The following is a 22,873-nucleotide window of genomic DNA, read 5'->3' on the forward strand; positions in this document are numbered from 1 at the left end:
CAACACCCCTACTTGGTGATGTGCAAATGACATTGGCAGAAACTGGATTTCCAGACATTGAACACTATATAGTTTTAAAACCACAGGGCAGTATAAAATTATGTGGCCATTTCAAAGTAAAATCTGCCGATTGCAAACGAAAATGTGCTTCTACCTTATCTTTACTTATGTATTTATTATAAGTGAACGTTTTTAAACAGGAGTTAAGCATTCCTGGCTCCGCACTGATGACAAAACAGTTAAAGAACTGAAGCAAGTCAGCAGTCATGTGTATCCTATATGTGGCTAGATTTGTATTATATATGGAGCAAAAACGTAATCTATTAAACCAAACCAGAGTTTTCTGTACAGCAGACATGCTGAACTTGCGTATTTCAAGGTGCTCTCATATGTGATCAAGAATAAAATGGCGGCTGTGAATTAAAATACTTGCCCAGGATCACAATTTGAAACCAGTTTATTGGTCAAGAGCATTATATTTAGGTCAAGTAGATTATGTGTGAGTCACTAGACCTGCAGGTCTAGTACCATTATTCGAATTTTTCAAAGTCTGTTAGCTAAGCGTCTGATTACTCGCCCCCACACCTAGGCCCCCGGAACGATCTGGTCCCATCTAAATTCATGGGTTCCCCCTTTTGAACGGATACAGAGTGAACCTACAGCATCTTACGTGTAAAGCTGCTTTCTTAGTATCTATCACCTCTGCTGGCAGAATGAGCGAAATCCAAACCCTCGGTTTAAAAGGGCACTATGCAGTCTTTCACAGCAACAGGGTAATGATGAGAACTCACCCTGCAGTTTTGGTAGTGTATGACTTACACATTAATCAAACCATTTCAATACCCACATGATTTCCTAAACCCACCACACCAGCTGGAAGGTCTCTGCCTTCTTTAGACCTAGACAAGACTAATGCCCTTAGGAAATATGATCATTCCTTTTAGTTAATTATGGTTCTATTAGAACAGGTTTTCCCACCTCTAAACGATCCATCTCCACATGGATAGTCTCCTGAATCAAACTAGCTTATAAGTTATCCCACAAACTCCTTGCGGCTATACCGAAGGCACACTCCGCAAAGGGAAAGGCAGCTAATGTGACCCTGCTTCATAATGTTCCTATCTCTGAGCTCTGCAAGGAAGCCACTTGGAGATTGGTACATAAGTTCACAAAGCACTTTTATTCAGATACAAGAGCAGACACTCACGTAGGCCAGGCCTCTAAGAAATGTATTTCAATGCAGAGTCTTGGTCATTTGTTCACAGAGGTAGGGGATGGGCTCACTACTCGAATCAGGGCTTATGACTATTGATGATCCCCTGTAAGAGACTGATAAGTTACTTACCTGTAATCTTAGTCAGTCCTCTTTCAGGGGTGTCCTCATCAAAATCACAAGCAACCCCACCACCTCACTGGACAAATGATCAAGTAATACGTTCTATGTGCCCTGATCTGCAGATCACTGTAAAGAACAATTAACCTAACTTTCACCCCAGAGGCATGATGAGAGGAAAGTGGTCGTGGCTGCCTTAAAGCAAGAGTCAGTTCATTTTTTCTTCTGTTATGTGTTACCCATAGTAGCCTATGGGCAAACAATGCCTATCCTGTTCCATTGCAATTTGTCCACTTCAATAAAGGAAGTATGGATTGTCTTGGTTTACCTGGATTTCTTCTTATAATTGAGTTTTATAATTGAGTTTAAAAGAACTGAAAGCAGACATATGTTTAGTGAAACATTTATGGAAGCATGGTCTAGCCTTTTTGTTAAGGCTGCATTTTTTAACTATGGAAAAATGATTACACACACACATATATTCTGCTCAGACTTCCACTCCAACCGGAAAGACGGTATCGCCCTCACTGATGTAGATTTGCATCCATTTAGTAATCACAAAAGGGCGGGATGCGTTTCGGCTTAAGCCTTCCTCGACCACATGTGTTTATCATGGTGCGTAATGCCGGTAAACAACTTGTTGTCAAGGAAGGCGTAAGCCAAAACGCATTCCGCCCTTTTGTGATTAATAAATGGATGCAAATCAACACCCATGAGCGCAGTACCTTCTTCCCGGTTGGAGTGGAAGACGTCTGAGCAGCATTTATTCGTGGACCCCCCGCCACGCTATAACCGCACCCGTTAAGAGTGCTGACCGCGCAATCCGGTTGATAGCCGATAGCTTCCAAATAAATGTGTCAGCATACTTCCCTGTGTGGGCCCTATTCCTTTGGAGGCGCATGTGGTTGGATTTGTAACGGCTTGTCTCAGCCGTGAATGCGGCCCTGCTGCGTGAGAAGACCCAGAGGACAACAACCGGCGTTTGTGAAGCGGGGACAGGCGCTGCATTTGGAAGCAGTGAAATGATCAGCGGCTCGTTGGTAGAACTTTTAAGCAACCCACTGTGGATTTGATTGAGTGCAAGAGGTAGTTTGAACTGGGCACCTCGCATAAGGAACATTATGGGATGCACATCAAGTAACCATGCCGAGCAACAAACAGTAGCCACACCCACTGGGGACGGTACGGATTTTGATATAAATATGCATCCCTTTTGCCAACAAGACTTTTCATTGGCCCGAGAAGGGCAGGAGCCAGAAAAGCATCTGCCTGAAATGCTTTTAAGACTGCCTTATTCATTTAAGACTGCCTCATTCATGCTGATAACTTCCAAATAAATGTGTCAGCATACTTACCTGTGTGGGCCCTATATGGTTGGAGGCGCATGTTTGGGAGTTGGGGGAAGGGGGGGGGGGGGGGAGGGGGGAAAACACACACACACACACACACACACACACACAGTACTCCGGGGTCCCCGCACTTCGGCAGGAATATTCACCGCTTAAGACTATTGATGAGGCTCCCCGGGAAGAGAACCCATCTCTGTGAAGAAGTGGAATAGGAGAAATAGAGTAGAACATTTTTCTCTATCAGCTTCTCAAAAAACATTACCTAGAAACATTGGTTCTAGTAACCTACACAGGTAAGCAAGGAATTGTGCATTTTCTTCTGTTTACCAAAAGAGAACATTCTTGTTCAGATGTCCTAGTTTATCGGCCCATGATTTATTAAAACCAGGGAGTGCAACTGTAGTGTGCCTGATGTTCATCATAAGCATTCAATGTCAAATGGACTGGGATTCTCAATAGACTGCGGTTTTCACCTCTCCCTACTTGCCTAGCTAGCACATAGTGGTGGTGTGGTATTTATGTAAAAGGAATTACTTCTACCAGAGCACAGAAGATAACCCAGTTTCAAATCCTAAGGAAATTTAAATTCTGCATCCCAATTTAAGATTTCAGGACTTCCATACAGGCATTGCTCCTCTCACACCTAAATGGAGGGGTAATGCCTTACTCCAAGCTCTACCCAGAAATGCTCCATCCCTAGTCCGATGCAGCTGTTTCCCCCCATCTTTAGAGATTGCCCATCAACCATTTCAAACTGGTCAATGGCTGTTAATGTTCCTGCAATTTGTATAGTGCAACAGCTGCCCCAGCAAAGGGGCGTTCCGGTGCCGACGACAGAACTACTAACACGGAGGGAGAGGCAGAGGCTACACGGTGGGAAACAGGTATGTTTATGGCCTTCCTAAAAGCCAAGTAGTTGGTGTGGCTCCGAATAAGAGTGGGCAGCGACTTCCAGAGGTGGGCTGCCCTACTCCGGAAAGAGCAGCCTCCTGCCCGTACTCTCCGAAACCTTGGAACCCTCACTAGGTGCTGGCCTAGTGAGCAGAGCCGACGTGTGGGGACGTAGGGGGTAACTAAGTTGGCCAGGATACTGGGGTGTTAAGTTTTAGGACTTTAAAAGTGATGCAGAGGGCCTTAAATTCAATTCTCCTGTCCACCGGCAGCCAGTGTAGTCGGTGGTTGAAACCGGGCAGGACCTACATAGGCCAATCAGATCTGGCTGCTGCATTCTGGGCCAGTTGTAGCTGCGCAATCTCAGGCTTATTTGCCCCTAAATACAGAGAGCAGGCATAATCCATTGTGGACATTATGGATGCCTGAATGATGGTCTGGCGCGTAGGTGGATAAAAAAAAAAAAAACAGTAAAGGTTTAAGCCCCCGCAAAAGCCCAAAACAAGTCCCGGCTACCTTTTTGGTTTGAGCTGGATAGCTGAGGGATGAGTCCAACCATACCCCCAGATTTTTGACGGCCTGCTTGGGAATGGGGGCACTACCTAGGTTTTCTGGCCACCAGAGTTCACCCCACAGACCATGGTCCTTCCCCACCAACACCACCTCAGATTTAATGCCATTCAGCTGGAGGCAGTTGGCGGTCATCCACTCAGCGACCACCGCCAGGTCACCCCGAAATTTCAGGGCGTCCCTCTCGGTGTCGCTTGAGAGTGCCACCACCAGCTGAGTGTCGTCAGCATAGGAAACCATGGTCAGTCCCCTATTTCTGGCCACCGCAGCCAGCGGCTGGACATAGAGATTGAATAACTGAGGGAGGAGCCCTGTGGGACGCCCTGTTTAATGGGGTGTGATCCCCATTGCAAAAGGGGCAACTGTGATCACGAATGACCTCTTGCTGAGAAACTATGTTAGCAACTTCAAGGCCAAGCCGACAATCCCCGCCTTCTCCAGACGCTGTAACAGAATGGCATCCAGATCCAGAAAGATCAGTGCCGACGTTTGCCCAGTGTCTAAAGCAGACCAAAGATGTCCTGTCACAGCCAAGAGGGCAGACTTTGTACTGTGGCAAGGTCGGAAACTATTCTGGGAGGGGTCCAGTGTGTCGTTCTTGGTCAGGAAGTCTGAGGAGTGAGTTGATATGCGCCTCCGTGATATTTGCTGCCCAGGGGAGTAAGGAAATGGTGTGATAGTTTTCAGGCTTAGCCGGGTTCAACAGAGGTTTTTTAAGTAAAAGGTAGCACCTTTGCTTGTTCCTACGCCTTGGGCACAGTTGCCGTGGAAAGCGATATTTTAATTACCTGCCTCAGGAAGGGCATAATCGTGGGAAGCACCTTCCTAAATTGCTCTGGTTTGAGTATCAGCAGGTGAGCCAGATTTATTTTTCCTGCATAGTACTTGCAGCTGGTCTGTAGAAATGGGTGTGAAAGACTCCAAGGTATTGGCAGTTTGATCACACCCTGCAGATAGGAGGGGTGATAACTGTAGTGGGAAAGGACCTATACAGGTTATCTACCTTCCTAATAAAGGAGGCAAGGTCCTCGAACTACTCGTTAGACTGGATTTTCCGCACCGCATTGGTCTGCTGCGATTTGAGGCTGGAAAGTATAGCGAATACGCTCTTTGCTGGACTGTCGTTGTTCCGGATTTGGTCTGCATAGAACGTTGCGCGTGCCAATTGAATGGCCCTATAGTAACTTAAATGCTGCTCAATAGGTGTCTTTCACAGTGGTGTTAAAGTCCCTTCTCTATATACGTCCCAGCCTTTTGCGGTCTTTACACAAATCGGCTAGGTCGCTATTATACCACGGTCTATTTCTGGATTTACGGTTAAGTGACCATTTCTCAGGGATAAGGCCATCAAGTGGCTGACTAATCTAGTCTGTTAAGGCCCTGTATGCCTCATTAGTTTAATTGGGAAGGCTAGGGCAAGTAATAGACAAACAGGCCTGAAAAGAATCCCAGTTAAGCTTGTGCCCAGGGTGTTTGAGCTAGGATGACTGGTCTTTGCTCCGTGGGGGAATTATCTCCTGAAGGACAAAGTAGTGGTCGGACCACCCCATAGGGATGGGGGCAAGAACTGTCAATGTAGGTATATTAGTGAAAACTGGGTCCAGCAGATGGCCGGCTATGTGGGTAGGGCTTGACACCAGTTGTACTAGCCGGCAGGCTGCCATATCTCCTATAAAATTGGCCACATCAGGGTCGTCTAATTTGTCTAGTTGAATATTCAAATACCCAGTGACTTAAATTGGCAGCGTTGACTGCCAGTTTGCGGACCGCCTTAACGAGTGCTACCTTAAAATCTGCAGCTGGTCCAGGGGGCCTATAGACCAGGAGCCCGGACATGGTATAATTTGGGCTAAATGTGACCTTAAAGAGGGCGCATTCACATCCGGGTATAGTCTGCCTAGTGAAGGAGCAGGGGTAGACAGATTTATGAATGACCGCGATGCCCCTCCTCTGGTTGCCCTATTGAGGGTGAGAATGCTATAGCCTGTAGGAAGCGCCAGGCCAGGTTCCGCTGTCATATCATCCGAGAGCAGTGTGCTGCTCTCTCATGTGGGACCTTTAACTGAATATTCCTCACCGCCCACCTCCCCCACCACAGCTAGAGTACCCATCAAAAGAGCATTACTGGCGTCAAATGTTTTACTTTTAACGGATACTACTAACCTCATCCTCAGAATAGATACGAAAGCACTACCTTACCTCCCAAAGGTAGAAGGTCTACAGAGTGGGCTGACAAAGTTACTTTGCCTCCTCAGTCCTGTAGGGCTTTCTGGTCTTAGTCCAGACTCCCAAGGCAGTTGTGCTTCATGAATACATGGCAGATGTCCAAAGCTAGTATTCCTCATACCGATGCTGTAGCAGTTCCATTCTGATAAAATGAACCCACAGACCGTAAGGGGGTTGCTTCTTAACCAGTTAATAGCACCTTTTGATGCAGAGGACGGTCCACCTTTTACACCACATTTCCTTTATTCGCGCCAGATAGCCCTACAAAGAGCTGGCCATCCACACAAAGGTCTTACGTGATCCATATATAAGCTCACCACCCTTTCTATCGTTCAGCCAATAGAGCCGCTCCTCTTTCAAGGGGGGAGGTTTTCTGCAAAACATAAGAGTAATGGTCCAAAGCGTCAATTTGTCAGGGGTAAAAGGTAGCGTATGGCAGAAGCACAAAAACACCTGCAGTTCATTCACAAGGTGTACTAAGGTGTTGGCAATGAAGACCGTCTTGGGCATCTACAATAAGTTGGTTATCATTACATGAAAAATTTTAAGGCTAGGTTAGAATCCTATTGTGGAATGACAAATGGCTTCATGAGAAACAGTAAAGATACTTTATAAAATGCATTACTACCAGAGATTTGAGAGGGTAGGTCAAGCAAACAAAAAGGCCAGAAAGCTCCATAAATAGCCTTTACTGCACCTATTGTGAGGCTTTATTGGGAGAACAAACGTGACCACATACTAAAGTTTTGCCTGTAAATGGTTGGTGTCCAGCACCACATCAGTTACCAAATTTCTCAGTGGTCTGTGTAGATGGATTCCATGTAAGGGTGTCTGCCCCACAAGGAAGACCACCATCTTGGCTGACAAATCGAACACATGTAACTGCCTCCGCTCAATCTCCATGCATGGAGGTGTAGGTTGCGGTGGTTTAGGGGCAGGACCCTGCCCTATTGCTGGTGCAGGAGATTCTCATGAAGATGTAGTCAGTTTGGCAGATAAATGCCAAGCAGTTCTTGGTACCATACTCTCCTGGCCCACTCCAGAACGACCAAGATGACATGGGCTCAGTCTATTAAAATTTTCCTCAGATCTCCAGGCAGGAGAGAGCGGTGGAAACAGACACAAGAGCACTGTGACCAATTTCATATAGGATGCATCACCTAGAGAGTGCCCTGAGGGATACCACAAAGCGCAAAAGTTTGAACACTGCCCATGAGACTAGCAAACTAATCTAGCCAGAAGGTACTCCATTGGTCGAAGACTCAGTGCACCACCTGAGGATGGAGATGCACCTCTTACCCACAACTGCTAATGTCCACTGTTTTGACATTCAGAAATCTCCCTAAATGATTGGCTACCAAAGGCAGACTGCAAAAATATAAAATAACCTAACCATGGCCTAAATACAAGTGCTAAAGTGTACTCCAAATTGCTCCACATGAACTAAAATTGGCTAATGCAAACTCCTAGATGAAATCCCTGTAGCTGCAACCAAACTCAAATTAAATATTAATCCCACTTGCCCATCTGTCTGCTTATTAACAGGTGAGATCTCAAATCCTAAAGGTAGATGAAAAACAGGATACTGGACCTAAATAAAAGAAAAAAATGTAACTCTCCCGAATAATTGTACTCTCATAACTTTTAATGTAAATCACAAATGTTGTGCACAGAGGCCCAATAAAACAGTCACACTGGGGGGCGTGGCCTGGGGATCGACAAGATGGCTGCACCGTAGTGCTGCTCTGCCGGCCGCCGATATAGATCCTTCAATATCCTGCCTCAACTGAGCCATCCGCTATTTTCTCCATTGGGGCTGCACAGCTGACATCGAGGCCGATCGACTGGGGCATTTTCCTGCTGTTTTGCCTGCTGCCACGAGTCGCGTGGAGCAGATCCTGGCAGGAGCCGTGCGCTGATATAACGGCGGGGTGAGGGCGTGCGGCCCGCTTGCTGGGGTCCGTGCCTCCCTGGACGCTGCCAGGCCCGGACTGGCAATGCCGGGCACCGGGCAATCCCCCGGTCGGCTGGACGGGGTGGGGGCCGGTTTGGTGACAGGGGGCCGGTTTTGTGTTGCTGGGGCCGATTTGGAGCCTGAGGCGTCACCGAGCAAACATGCAGCTGCTGGAGTTGCACACACCGTCCGGGACCGTTTCCGACATGTCACTCCCCCGATTTTATTTTATTAATAAAAAATGCACCTGTGACCTCTGACCTGGGTTGGGTGGGTGCACCGTGATGCGCAGCGTGCAGTGACGTCTACTCCAAGTCTGCGCGCCGCGCTACAGTCAATCACCTTTAGGGTGGAGTCTGGAGACAGACAGCGCAAGCGCATTGGGGGTAGCGCTGCGCAATACAGACAGGCTGGCATGGAGCGGAGCCGGAGCCTGTCCCCGTGTCTGCCGCCCGGCGCAGCCGAAGGTGAGTGAGAGGCCGTCTGCGTCCCCTGCATCATGCATGAGTTTCCTGGCGGGGGTGGGAGAGGAGTTAGGCTGAGCGTGATTAGTGCGACCGGGCCGGGGCCCGGGCTGCAATTTAATGCAAAAGCCATTAGGCCCGGACCTACCCATGATGATCGGCAATATGAGCAGCGCTGGGTAAAGGAGCAGGTTGTGATTGTAAATAATGAAGGTCCGATCTGTGAAATCAGTACCAGTCCAGATCCCAGTCTTTCAAAAATGCTGGGGCGCTTTACTTTTGGATGGACAAGCAGCTTCCTAATGAATCGCAGAGGCCTCTCTGCCCCCTTCTCGGTCTCTTCTGTGCTCAGGTCGAGTATATATAACATCTTAAAAAAGAAAGAACCCTCTCATCAACGTCATTGGACGGGTTTTTTTACTGTAACGTCTGGTCTCTCTCTATATATATATATATATATTTAGGCACAACGGGAAGACACCTGCGCTCAAGGTCACAGCATGCCTTTGAAAAACAGGACCCAAACAATCCCCAGGTGACTTAGAGCATGGGACACTGCATTGGTTCGATAGCTGCAGTGCTCCCACCTCGTGTACTGGTGCACTACTCCTTGACCCCCCCCCCCCCCCCTAGACTGGGTATAGCACAGAGTTGCGTATTTAAATGTCATCCACAGAAGAAGCACAGTGTCAGCAGATTCAGCACCAACTAGAAAGGCAATCACCCCTCCTTCCCTTGAGTACAGTAATAACTATAAACTATGCGCGTTACGAGACCTCAAAAAAGGCAATATACGTGACTGTCACATTAGAAGGTAGTTTCTACAACTAGACCCAGAGACCACTCTACGTTTTGCAGAACCACACTTAATGCACAAACCAAAGCACCCTCTCTCCTCACGACAACTCTTCAGCCACACTGCCCAAGACCCTTGTTTACTTCAGGTAGAGTTACCCGAATAATCAGTTTTATAGACCTTCCAGAATGCAACCTACATGCCGACTCTAGTCCGTAATGGTATGTTGTATCATCACACCGGCACCAGGATAGCGCATTTCAACCAGCTGTGTGAACCTGTAGTGCTTTCGGAGTATGTATAAGCATCTTCCAAGGTTCTGGGATTCTTATTGACTGGAGCCAGGTGGTTTGTTGTCACTGTGTTGGGGAAGATTTTTGGGTCCAGTAAAGAGAAGCGGAGAGTGTTTGTGTGTTTTTTCTTCAATAGCTTGTCCAAAGGAAAATTTTCTATTGAGCGCAATCATTGGCTGATTGAATTGCTTTGATGAAATGCCAGGTAGGTGTTGTCTCCCTCCTACTCTTACCACTCCCTCTATTCCAAAATTCGTTTCTGGACATACTTGAAATGGGTGTGTCTCAACCACAAGACCATCCACACATGAAAAGCCAAACAAATAGCGAGAAAACAAATCTACTGTGTTAATAACTAAGGAGAACTTCCACATCAAAGCTACTCTCAGTGGGACCTCTCCTTCACACTACGTTACCCAATACTTGGAAGGCAGTGTCCCTGCACGTTAGGACCACAACATATTTATTTTATTTATTGTTAGTCTTGTAGAGCGCGAACAGCTACCCGTAAGGGTTTCCCGGCGCTAATTGACATTATAGCATAATAATCCAGAGGGAACTAAAGCGCAACAAACCAGGTCTTAAAGGTAACAGCTTTCCGAAGGAAATTATTGGGCAAAAAGCCAGGTCTTAACGGCTTTGCGGAAGCGAAGATGGCAGTGCTCTACTCGAAGGTCTAAAGGAAGAGAATTCCAGAGTCTAGGTCCTAGTACAGAAAAGGAACGACCGCCCATTCTAGTGAGCCTAAACTTAGGCACACAGAAAAGATGTTGGGAGGAGGAGCGAAGAGAGCGTGCAGGAACATAGGGTTTGACAAGAGACTGGAGATAGGTGGGGGCAGCTTCAATCTTTATCTTATGCATGAAGCATAGTGTCTTGAACTTCACTCGTTTATCAAGGTTGAGCCAGTGGAGTTGTTTTATGCGTTCGGAAATTGGGTCATATTTCCGACATCCACACAGAAGCCGAGCAGCGGCATTCTGGACTAATTGGAGACGGCGCATAACCTCCCTGGTGGCCCCCAGATAGAGCACATTACTGTAGTCCAATCTGGAGGTCACCAGAGCCGTTACAACGTTACCGACATAATGATCACGAGCGACGGTGTTGGGTCTTTTCTGATGTTCATGCAATGAGGGCAAAATGAAGGTTTTGGGCCCTAGTCACCCACTTTGATTTAGAGATTCATTGCGATTGCGTTGTAGCGACACCTTCGGTTCTGGAGAAGGCACTGTGGTAGGGAGGGACGTGATTGCTTTATCATATATTGAGCCACCATTAAAGCACAAACACAACATGGAGCAGCAGCAGCGCCAGGACTGAACAAAGCTCCCTCTAGCTTCCACTTATGGCGCTAACCTGACCCCCTCCCTTTCTCTCTCCCATCGGGTCACTCTGCACATGGGACTCCGATTCCCTTCCTTACTTCCTGATCAGGCTCCACCGAGTATTTGTAAACGGAGCAACATTCTAGTCTTATTTAGGCATATCCAAGAGAGGTTTATGTAGGGCGCGCATCCAGAACTGAGTTATGTAGGCGCTTTCAAACCCAATTATTAGGGAAAGGAGGCGCACTGAAGTAGTTTAACTGTCTATTCCAGTTATTTACCCGGCTGCATTACTTGCGCCACCCAAATGTACCATTGTTATGCACACTGCCTACATCGACAACTCGAGAGCAGCCAAAATCAAAAATAAAATACTCCCGGAGAATTACGACAATGATTATAACAGTCCACTTATTTCACCACAGCATTCATTTAAACAAAATGCATTTGAATGAGGGAAATTATTATATCTATCAAAAATGACAATGCCAGAGCAGAAACTCAGTGCCTTTACTATGAATTGAAGTCTTGTGTTCTATCAACTTCACTATGCATCAAATCTAAATGGTAATTTCTGTGAAGCGCCTACAGGCGCTTAAGTTCTGCAGTGAGCGCTATGGAGAGAGGTATCCATGAATACATAAACATTGAGTTAGGGGGTGGTACGAGGAAACAGATGAAAGAACACCTCTGAGTTCAACAAACTTTTTCTGGATAGAATCAAGTAAGTGTGAAAGTGTGCAATGTTTTATGGAGGTGCTGGCTCGATGTGGAGGGCGTAGAACACCCACACTTCACTAAAATGAGGTAGAAGTGAGTTTTAAAACTGTGTATGGCCTCTTTCTAACTCAGGAATAAACCTCTGATCTCATTTGTGGGCTCACACAACTTACTTTTTCCATTCTACTTATGTTATTGACAAAATAGGGTTCATGTCATGCTGACAATTGTAAAGCAGTAAAACATGGAATAATCGTGTAAGCAGGTTATCAAGCAAACTCAACTTCCAATCCCGGCTTTCTGTTAACTAATATGTGTGTTCCTGGGCAAATTGTTTTCTTGTGCGGAGCTTTATGATCTGCTACAATGAAGAGGTGTTTTTAGAAACAAAGATGGTTAGACTTAAGTGCTATATGTAACAAAAGCAAACCATTCAGTTCAGCGCATAGAAGCATTTTACTTTATAATGTTTTTGTGTGAACGTATGGCTTTCAAACATTCAAGGTATCCAGGCACTGGACTGTCCAGTGGGGATTAAACAGTCCACCTAACGACTTTTTTGTTTATTTTGTAGTGAATTTATGAGCGTTTGTGTAGCACATGGACACTATTATTTTGCTCCCAGGACGTACGTTTTGTCTGCCTTCCTTTTTCGTTCTGCAATCCACAGAAGCCCTACATATGCACACATTGCCGTGTTGACAAATTTAGTTAATCCTCTTAAAAGTTTGTGTGATTAATAAAGAGCAATTTTCCAGCAAGGTTGCTTCCGAGCACTAAAATGCCCTGATACAGCGAGGACAACACACACACAAGGTGTGCATGGTGCAATGCCACTTGGTAGACATACACCTTTTGGTGCAAGAGCTTTAAATTCTTTAGATGTATTAGTTTGCGAGAGTAGTCCACTTTCAAGTGAGTGCGCCCAGCACCAGCCAAAGACTTTAATGCCTCTGGGCACAGGCCGGAAGCAGAAGCGAAGCTGAAATTTTCACCTGAGTTTTAATTCCAGTTCCCTAACTTGCCTTTATGGTGTGATCAGAACCATGAGCTAGCCTCTCAGGTGCTAAAGGAGTGCTTAGAAAACCGTTAATGACCAAAACGAAGCACTGTGCACTCACTACAAACTTGACAACTCTGGAGCTTTAAACTTCTTTATGTGACGAGGGCAGAAGACAGACACGAACAGAATTCTGACTGAGGCAGCACACAAACCCATCTTTGACAAGGAGGAAGGCTGCACCCCTTTAGCGGGCTCTCCCTTGATTTAGTGGACTAGGATGGTTGGAGGTCATAGGTTGCTTTATCCCTAATCGGTAAAGTGGAAATGTCAAACGTAACATTTTCCGTAGTTCGAGCTCTTCAGCATCACACAGACCGATCCATCCCATTCTGCGCTCTTTGAGACTGCATGATGCAGAACTTGCACAGATGCTTATGCTCAGTAGAGGCAGACACTTTAAGGGACTGTGTGCGTTCAGAAAGGACCACAGTCCTGAAAAGTAACACATGCATCATGCCTGCACAATTCACGTGCATCTTGCTTAAATCATCGAGGGCCAGGCTGTAAAGACATATCAGGCAGTCATTCAGCAGGCATAGTCATTTTGAAAAGTTAAGGAATTCTGAGTGCAGGAGAAGAGATTTATAGTCCCGGCCTTCTAAAATAAGTGCAGGTGCTGAGCACAGGAAAGCACTGGCACATATTAAGCACTGGAGGAGGGTAACTGCAATAGGCGCAGGTGACATGTCACCGACTCGACCCCGGCTCCTCTGACCTGTTAAAAGCAGCGTCTGGTCTGAATATCCCTATTACAGCCTTATAAACCGTCTGGCGCTCATCCACCTACATCAGTGTGGCATGTGGCTCGTTCTTGTCCAGCTGGTGCAGGTTGCCAATGAAGGGCCAGGGCGGCGGCACGGGGGTAGGTTGGGGTCCCTCTTCTTCCAGGCCAGAATCAGGAAGAGCACCAGGGCTCCCTCCACCAGCAGGGAGAGCAGCGCTACACACCATGTGGGGGCTGGTCTCACTTTTACTTTGTTCTCTCCGATTCACTACTTCTGTTTATTTTTGGTGCTCTGTGAAAGAATTTCTATGGGTACACATAACTGGGTGGATAACCTGGTGTTCTTTAAGGTCACCATCTGCTATTTACTGTGCTTTGAAAGTTGATACAATTAAATATGTAATGAAAAATGCGCAGTAAAATTCACAATTTTGGTCTGTTTTCCAAAATATTCTTGGTGGAAGCCCCCTACACCCCCCCCCCCAACCCCCTTAGTAGCGGTTGGGCGCGCGCGCTAGGCGCGGGTGGGGGCTGGGCTGGCAAGATTTGCCAGGGCTGCTTTTAGTTCCCAGTCCAGCCCTGGACGCTGCCTCTGCGGGGAGCGATGGCCGTTGGTCGACGCTGCAAGATTGCCGGCAAGCGGAGCTGCCTGGTTTTAAGTTAAGTGCGGCGGCGGGGGGCCCACCGGCACTTACACGGGCCGAGTGCGGGGGCGGACTGGGAACGCTGGGCTGCCACAGTACATGAGGCCGGCGCTGGCTGTGGACTAGGCCGCGCCGCTCTGATAGTTTGTGGAGCTGCCGCCTTGCCTGCATGGACGTTGCAGACTGGACTTTAAAAACCGGCTCCTTTATTGTATGCTGTACACTGAGGCGATCTTGATACATGGTGAACCTGGGAGGTGTGAGTGCAGCGAGGGCCTGCTGGTGATTCACTGGGCCATTTGGGCCGGCGCATGATACTGTAAGGTGGCGGCTGAGACTGCCTACAGCAACGGATTTCGCCCAGTTAAGGACACTGATCTGGCCCATCGTTGTGGGGCTTGCAGTGGGCTTCTTTCCCTTTGACACTGCGCTGTGGCTACTGGTCTTTTTTTCTTTGTTTGTGCTTGGATACTGTAAGAGGATTACTGCTTGGCATTCCGGTGGGCTACGGTTGGCACACCTGCGCTGCTGAGTGGAGCTGCGGGACATCAGTGCTGGGCTGAGGCTGAAGAGCACACAACGGGAATAGCTGCTGCCAAGGGCGGTCTGTTGCTATTATCCCAGTGACTCTGCTGCTGTACCAGGATTGGCTTACTGAAGTGTTTGTGGTAGCAGTGTTAGCATATTTGGACCCACGGCTTAGTTAGGGGACGGACCACGATGGGCAAGCCGGACAAGAATCAGCCGCGCCTTACTTTTGAATTGCGAAAGTGCAGTAGACCTCCCCAAAATGAGGCCTCTGATTCTGAATTGGAGGCGGCCACCCGCGGTACCACTGCGCTGGAGAAGTCCCTTGCTGCCATCCAGGCAAGCCTTCAAGAGATAGATGGCAAGATAGAGGCCCTGAACGGGAGGATGGACCATTTCTCGGCGAAACTTGACAAACAGGCAGCACGACTAGGCGAGGCTGAACGAATATCTGATGCAGAATACAGACTACAACAAGTGGCGGCGAAAACCTCTGAAATTACCTAACTCCTCGCAGTTCTACAGGCAAAGAATGAAGATATCGAAGAGAGGTCGCAACGCAACATTTGCATCTTAGACCTTCCGGAATCGACGAATGTGGGGCGTCTGGAAGATTATATGGTGACGATGCTTCGAGAAATCTGTGGTGCTGATGAGTTATCGCCTATGTTCGCTGTTGAGCTGGCCCATCGGTCCTTGGCGGCGCGACCACCTCCTGGGGCGGCACCGCGCCCTATTATTGCCCGCTTGTTTAATTTCAGGGATAAGGACACCGTTTTACAGATCACTCGGCAAAAGGGCACCATCACCTATGTGCTGTCGTTTTATCCAGATTTTACAGGGCTGGTACAGGCGGCGTGTAAGGAGTTCCAAAATGTAAAAAAGCTGCTGTACAGACTCCATTACTTCGACTGGTGTGGGGGGCGAGGCCACCAAGAATCGGATGGGCCACGCTGACACGGACCTTTGATAAAGGTGGGTTTAATGCCCCAGATCTATACGCATATTATCTTTGTGGACAAGCGCAATATGCGCATTTTTGGTTCCGCCCGCATCGCTTCATTCCTCATTTGGCGGTTGAGGAGGGCGACGCAGACCCGGTACCGCTGAAGAACATAATCACGCAGGTCCATAGGCAAACGCCCAGGTCAGAAATCAACACGATCGATGTCACGGTCTCCGCATGGCAAGAAATTGGTAGGCGGACGAATAGGCTGCCCTTATACGCACCAGCTATGTGCATTAAAGGTCACGCTGCTATTTCGGTGGCAGGAGAGCGCGGACAGATTAACTCACTCTGGGAGCAGGCATATCTACTATGGGCGACCTATACAAACACTGATATCTTACGAGCTCAGATTTGGGATATATTTCTAATCCTACCCCACTGTTTCAATATACTTGCTATAGGTTACGTAGGGCTGTCCGGGATCATTAAACTTGCTTTCCTGAGGAGCCTGTTGTGTCAAAGGCTTTACAGTTGGTCATGGTAGCTGCGTCAAGGAAACACATGCTCACTAGGCTGTACAGGGCGGTGCTGGAAGAGACGGTAATCTTAGAGGATAAAAGTCTGGGGAGGTGGAACAGGTTATTGGATCCGCAGGTCACAGCGAATGTCTGGGAGCAGATTTGTACGGTGACTGGGAGGCTGTCTAATAGTAATCTCCGCATTATACACCTGAAATTGCTCCACCAGGTACATCACACCAAAGAAACTCCTCAGAATGGGGCTTAGAGACACAGATTGCTGTAGACGATGTGGGCAGGGTGGGGCAGACTTCCTTTATCTATATGCAGGATGGTGCAAGTGTATTGGGTGGAGGTGATTGAATTGCTCTTGCTCTATACTATGACTGGACGCACGGTGGAGTGTACGCCCCTGGTATGTTTGTTGGGGTATGTGCCGGAATTAAAGGGTGTTCTGGGTCGCTTTGCGAGAGTGGCGCTACTACTGGCCAAAAGGCATGTGCTATTCACATGGGACGGACGCCGGAGCCTACGGTCGGCCAAATGGATTAGACATGGTGTACTACCAAAAACAGTTAGAACTCTTTCAGGAGGAACTGCCGTCAGTATCACGACCTAAGGACATCTGGGCCCCTCTGTGAGAATATTTGCTGGCACGTAGTGAACAAACTGAGTGAATGTTTGGAACCATGCAAATCTATGCTGCATCGATGGACCTTGTGTCCCAGATTAGGACATCAAACTATATATGTTATGTACTGCAGAGGGGGGGGGGTTTGTTCAGTTATAAGTATGTACATCACGCCGTCGCTTTAAGACACGTACCTGCTATGCCAGTTTGAAATAGGACTAAATAAAAAATAAAAAAAATTAAAAATCACACTGCCCAAGAACTTTAGTGCTCAGGCCCAGCATCCAGGAACACAGGCCGACCCCCTACAGCATGATACTTTACGGCATGTATAGAACACATTTGTCTTTTAAAAAATAAATATATTTATTAGTTTTTAAGTAAAGAAAAAGACAGTCACGATACAGCAGTACAAAAACACGTATTGCTATGAACAACTCATAAAAAATCATAAAACGTATTCATTTCACCAAAAATATTCTTGACCTTTCAATATCTGACTTCACTATTTTGTACGTTTCCCCATGAGCTGGTGATCAGTACTTTCAGTGTTAACGTAGTTTTCTGAATTTAATAATCATTTTACTATCGCACAATAAATAGCAGGTTTAGCAGCTCAACATACCTGGGTGTTTGAGACATGACCTCCCATCACTGCTACACAAGAAATCTCGGGGACAGCAATGTTTTCCATCTTCGCAGGACGCTGCCTACCAAACAAGAAAAAATTACATTGGTAGGTAAAATGAGCAGGGAAGGAACCACCACCAAAGTTCTCCGAATTATTGAATAAGGAAATGTTGCCACATGAATAACACTGTATATGTAATAAGTATTTATAGAACGCACAGTGACCAGACTGACCTGGTCAGACCTGGTCAGAACCGGTCAGAACCGGTCGCCGCGCGGCCCTCCTTGGTGTGCCTGATATCGTATTCGCACTGTATCTCCTGCATTCTGTGCCATTGTGCCTGGTATCGTATCCATACTGCCTTGGTGTGCCTGATATCGTATTCGCACAGTATCTCCTGTGCCATTATTATTGCATTGTTTTGGTATTTGTGCCGGCGACCTCCTTGGTTGTGCCCCCGATCTCGCCTGTGCCATTATTATTGCATTGTTGTGCCCTTAGCCCATCTCTCCTCCCCGCCGCTGCTCCCCCGCGGCCCCACCCCCGCTCCCTCCAGCATCTCCGGACCGATCGCCTCCCCACTTGCCACCCCGCTCCCGCCTCCCAGCTGCTCCTCCCTCCCACTGACAACATAAGGCAATACCCGCGAGGCGAGGAGCTGTGACCATCCTGACCTGGTCAGAACCGGTCGCTCCACCCGCCGCACGGCCCTCCTTGGTGTGCCTGATATCGTATTCGCACTGTATCTCCTGCATTCTGTGCCATTGTGCCTGGTATTGTATCCATATTGCCTTGGTGTGCCTGATATTGTATTCGCACTGTATCTCCTGCATTCTGTGCCATTATTATTGCATTGTTTTTGGCATTTGTGCCAGCGACCTCCTTGGTTGTGCCCCCGATCTCTTAGCCCGTCTCTCCTCCCCGCTCCCTGCCGCTGCTCCCCGCGGCCCCACCCCCACTCCCTCCATCTCCGGACCGATCCCCTCCCCACTCGCCACCCCGCTCCCGCCTCCCAGCTGCTCCTCCCTCGCTCCGCCCCCTCAACTCTACACTTATGGCAGAGTTGCATACGCGCAGCGTTCACGCGCAGCGGGCGCGCCCTATGCGCGCCAAAGGCAAGCCCATCTGCGCCTGGACCGCGCCCAGCACCAGACCCCCTGGACCCCGCAGAGGCCAGCCCACCCTCCAAACGTACGACGCCGCCACCCTCACTGCACTCAACACCGGCCGACTCCCCGACTGCTACCGAGCCAACCCAGGACGCACCCATGGACCCTTCACCTGCCAATCCTGCAAGTTCCGCTGCATCAAGACCTACACTGCATCCGCTCACGCCAAGCGGAGCTCCATCAACCACCTGAAGTGCATCTTGCTCAACACCCGCTCGGTCCACAGACACGCCATTGAACTATGGAACCTACTCGACTCCACAACTCCGGATGTCGCCTTTCTCACTGAAACCTGGATGAACGCCTCATCAGCACCCGACATCGCCATAGCCATCCCTGACGGTTACAAGATCATCCGAAGGGACCGCATCAATCAAACAGGAGGAGGCATCGCCATCGTCCACAAGAACACCATCCGCATCACGTCCAGCTCCGACGACACCCTCACAGCCGCCGAACACCTACACTTCCAGATACACACCGACCCCAAGACCACACTCAGAGGCACCCTCATTTACAGACCCCCCTCCCCTCCGATGACTATATTCTCCTAGGGGACCTCAACTGCCACCTGGAGAATAACCGACAGGAACACCACCACCCTGCTGGACAACCTCGCCAATCTCGGACACCAACAACTGGTCAACACCCCCACCCACTACGCCGGACACACGCTCGACCCAATCTTCTCCTTCAGCAAGCACATCTCCTTCAACCACTCCATGGGACTCCACTGGACAGACCACAGCTGCGTCCACTTCAGCTTCAGAAAGACCACGACCCACCACCACCCACAACAGGTCGTCCCTCGCAGAAGCTGGAACAAAATTACCACCGCCCAGCTTACCACATCACTAAACCAGAACCCTCCTGCCAGATCAACGGACCCCAATCAAGCAGCCAACAACCTCGCACAGTGGATCACCAACTGCGCTGACGACCTAGCACCCCTGAAAAACCGTCCAAACAAACCAGGAAGCAAAAAAGCCTCTTGGTTCAACGACGACCTCAAGAACTCCAAGAAGAACTGCCGCGCCCTCGAGAAAGCCTGGCGAAGAAACCCAACCACAGACAACATGACCGCCCTCAAACACGCCACCCGCAAACACCACCAGCTGATCCACACCACCAAGAAGTCAGCATTCAGGGAGCGTCTAGACAATAATGCCCACAACAGCAAGGAACTCTTCAGCATCGTCAAAGAGCTCACCAACCCCAGCGCCGGCAACAACGACATCATTCCCTCAAGACCTCTGCGACTCTCTCGCCTCGTTTTTCCACAGCAAGATCGCAGACATACACAACAGCTTCGGCGACCAGACCACTCCCCCACCCACAGAATCGAACCCCCCCCACCACCACCCTCCGCGCCTGGATCCCGATCAGCACGGAAGACACCATCCGCACAATGAACACCATCCACTCTGGATCGCCAACCGACCCATGCCCCACCACATCTTCAACAAGGCCGACTCAGTCATCGCCCCTCAACTCCGGGACATCATTAACTGCTCCTTCAACACCGCCACCTTCCCGGAAAGCTGGAAGCATGCCGAGCTCAGCGCCCTCATGAAGAAACCTTCAGCAGACCCCACCGAACTGAAGAACTACCGCCCCATCTCGCTCCTCCCTTTCCCCGCCAAAGTCATAGAGAAGACCGTCAACAGTCAGCTCGCCGCCTTCCTCGAGTCCAACGGTTCCCTCGACCCCTCACAGTCCGGTTTCCGAGCCAACCAAAGCACCGAGACCGACCTCATCGCAGCCACAGATGACATCCGAACCCTACTCGACAATGGGGAAACAGTGGCCCTCATCCTCCTGGACCTCTCCGCAGCGTTCGACATGGTCTGTCACCAAACCTTAATTCAACGCCTCAGCAACATCGGGATACAAGATAAGGCACTGGACTGGATCATCTCGTTCCTCGCCGGAAGAACCCAGAGAGTCTGCCTCCCCCCGTTCATATCAGAGGCCACCGAAGTCATCTGCGGCGTACCACAAGGTTCATCGCTCAGCCCCACCCTCTTCAACATCTACATGAGCCCCCTCGCATCCATCGCACGCCAACACAACCTCAACATCATCTCCTACGCCGACGACACCCAGCTGATCCTCTCCCTCACCAAAGACCCAACCACCGCCAGAACCAACCTACACGAAGGGATGAAAGAAGTAGCCGAGTGGATGAAGTACAGCCGCCTAAAACTGTACTCAGACAAGACGGAAGTCCTCATCCAGGGATCATCCCCCTCTGCCTGGGATGACTCCTGGTGGCCCCCGGCCCTAGGCAGCGCACCCAAACTAAACCTATACCATGCACGAAACCTGGGCTTCATCCTAGACTCCTCCCTCTCGATGACTAGACAAGTCAACGCCGTCTCATCATCATGTTTTAACATCCTACGCATGCTCCGAAAGATCTTCCGATGGATCCCCATCGAAACAAGGAAGACGGTCACCCAAGCACTTGTCACCAGCCGCCTGGTCTACGGAAACACCCTCTACACCGGAACCACAGCCAAACTGCAGGAAAGACGTCAACGCATTCAGAACGCCTCCGCACACTCATCCTGGACATACCTCGACAACCACATATCCGGACACCTGAGAGACCTGCACTGGCTCCCCGTCAGCAAGAGGATCACGTTCAGTCTCCTCACTCACGCACACAAGGCCCTCCACGACCTAGGACCCAGATACCACAACCGCCTGACCTTCTACACCCCCACCCGCCAACTGCGTTAGTCCAACCAAGCCCTCGCCGCGATTCCACGCATTCGAAGATTCACCATGGGAGGTAAATTCTTCTCCTACCTGGCGGCTAAGACCTGGAATTCCCTCCCCTCCCACCTCAGTCGTACCCAGAGCCACCTCTCCTTCAGGAAGCAACTCAAGACCTGGTTGTTCGATCAGTAGCGAACTCCTCTCCCCTAAGCGCCTTGAGACCCTCTGGGTGAGTAGTGCGCTATACAAATTTCTGATTGGATTGTATCCTGGCGCTAATTTTGCTAAAGTCATGATAAAAGGCAGGATGAGGGAAGAAGAAACATGGAGAAGAGGGCAGCTAACCTCCTAATTATTGTTATTTTAGGATAAGCCAGGTTTTTGGGCTTTCCTAAACTTGAACAAATCAGTCTGAAATCTTAGTTGAGATGGTAAGTTATTCCAAATCTGCACAGCTTAAATAGAAAAGGCACGTCGTCCTTCATCAGTTCACCATCATGTGAATCTACATTAAATTCATGAAAACCAATACCAGAGCAGAGAAAAAAAATAATATTAGCATGTTTTCCTTTATAATAAAAAAGTAGACATTTATACAAAAAAACATTAAAATGTTAAAACTATACTAAAAAAACCAGATTAATTTTGTTGTTAAAAACGAAAAATGAATTTAAACTGTTCCCATAGGTATATTAGCTATGTAAGAAAGATATGAAATAAGAACTTTGCCTTACTTTTTTCTACTTTTGCCTATTTTCCCCTCTCGTGTTGGTGGTTGCTCCCTTTTATGCCTCTTTAGGATTCTCTTCTCGCCCACCTCCCCACTGATCAGCATTCGAGACAGCTACTCATGGCAAGTAGCTCTCTAGAAATAGGTACATAGACAAATAAAATCTCTTGTATGTGAAAAGCTACACTGTCTCTAGTTAAGCCAAAGTCTGTCCAAACTTTTACAATGCAGCACTTAACACTTGGACATACAGTCCAGTTTGACTGTCCACCAAAATATAGAGGGTCTAAAATTAATAAGTCTACTTCAATTGTAATGAAGAAGCCTAATTACTTTCTTTTGTATCATGGAATCTTCAGTTATATCTTGAACGAAACGTCAAGTTGACGAAGAGAAGTAGCGATAAGGGGTACCTTGTGACTCAGCCAGTTAAAGATTTTACACAAGGCCAAGTAGAATAGGCTATTCAAGATGGGTCTGCCAGCGAATAATAGAAGTCTGAAGTGTGAGGAGGGAGAATTGACTTTCCTGTGCACAATCTGGGAATATTCAGGTTTAACCCCTTGAGTGCTGTGTCGGCCAACGGTCGTCGCGAGCACTACCTTGGTAGTGCTGCGCACGTCCGTTGGCTCGACGCG

At 48.5% G+C, this 22,873-nt stretch overlaps 1 protein-coding gene across 5 annotated transcripts in view; it reads right to left on the reverse strand.

The window, feature by feature from the left end:
* GRN (granulin precursor) overlaps nucleotides 1–22,873 on the reverse strand; it is a 1,937,406-nt gene that overhangs the window by 1,546,607 nt on the left and 367,926 nt on the right. For all 5 annotated transcript variants that reach the window (XM_078645176.1, XM_078645173.1, XM_078645175.1 and 2 more), the window contains one exon: nucleotides 17,607–17,691. In XM_078645176.1, the coding sequence (XP_078501302.1) occupies nucleotides 17,607–17,691 (85 nt within the window). The remainder of the gene's footprint in view (nucleotides 1–17,606; nucleotides 17,692–22,873) is intronic.

This window comes from Lissotriton helveticus, chromosome 5_1, assembly GCF_964261635.1.
Source record: "Lissotriton helveticus chromosome 5_1, aLisHel1.1, whole genome shotgun sequence".
In the NCBI taxonomy this organism is placed as follows: Eukaryota; Metazoa; Chordata; class Amphibia; order Caudata; family Salamandridae; genus Lissotriton; species Lissotriton helveticus.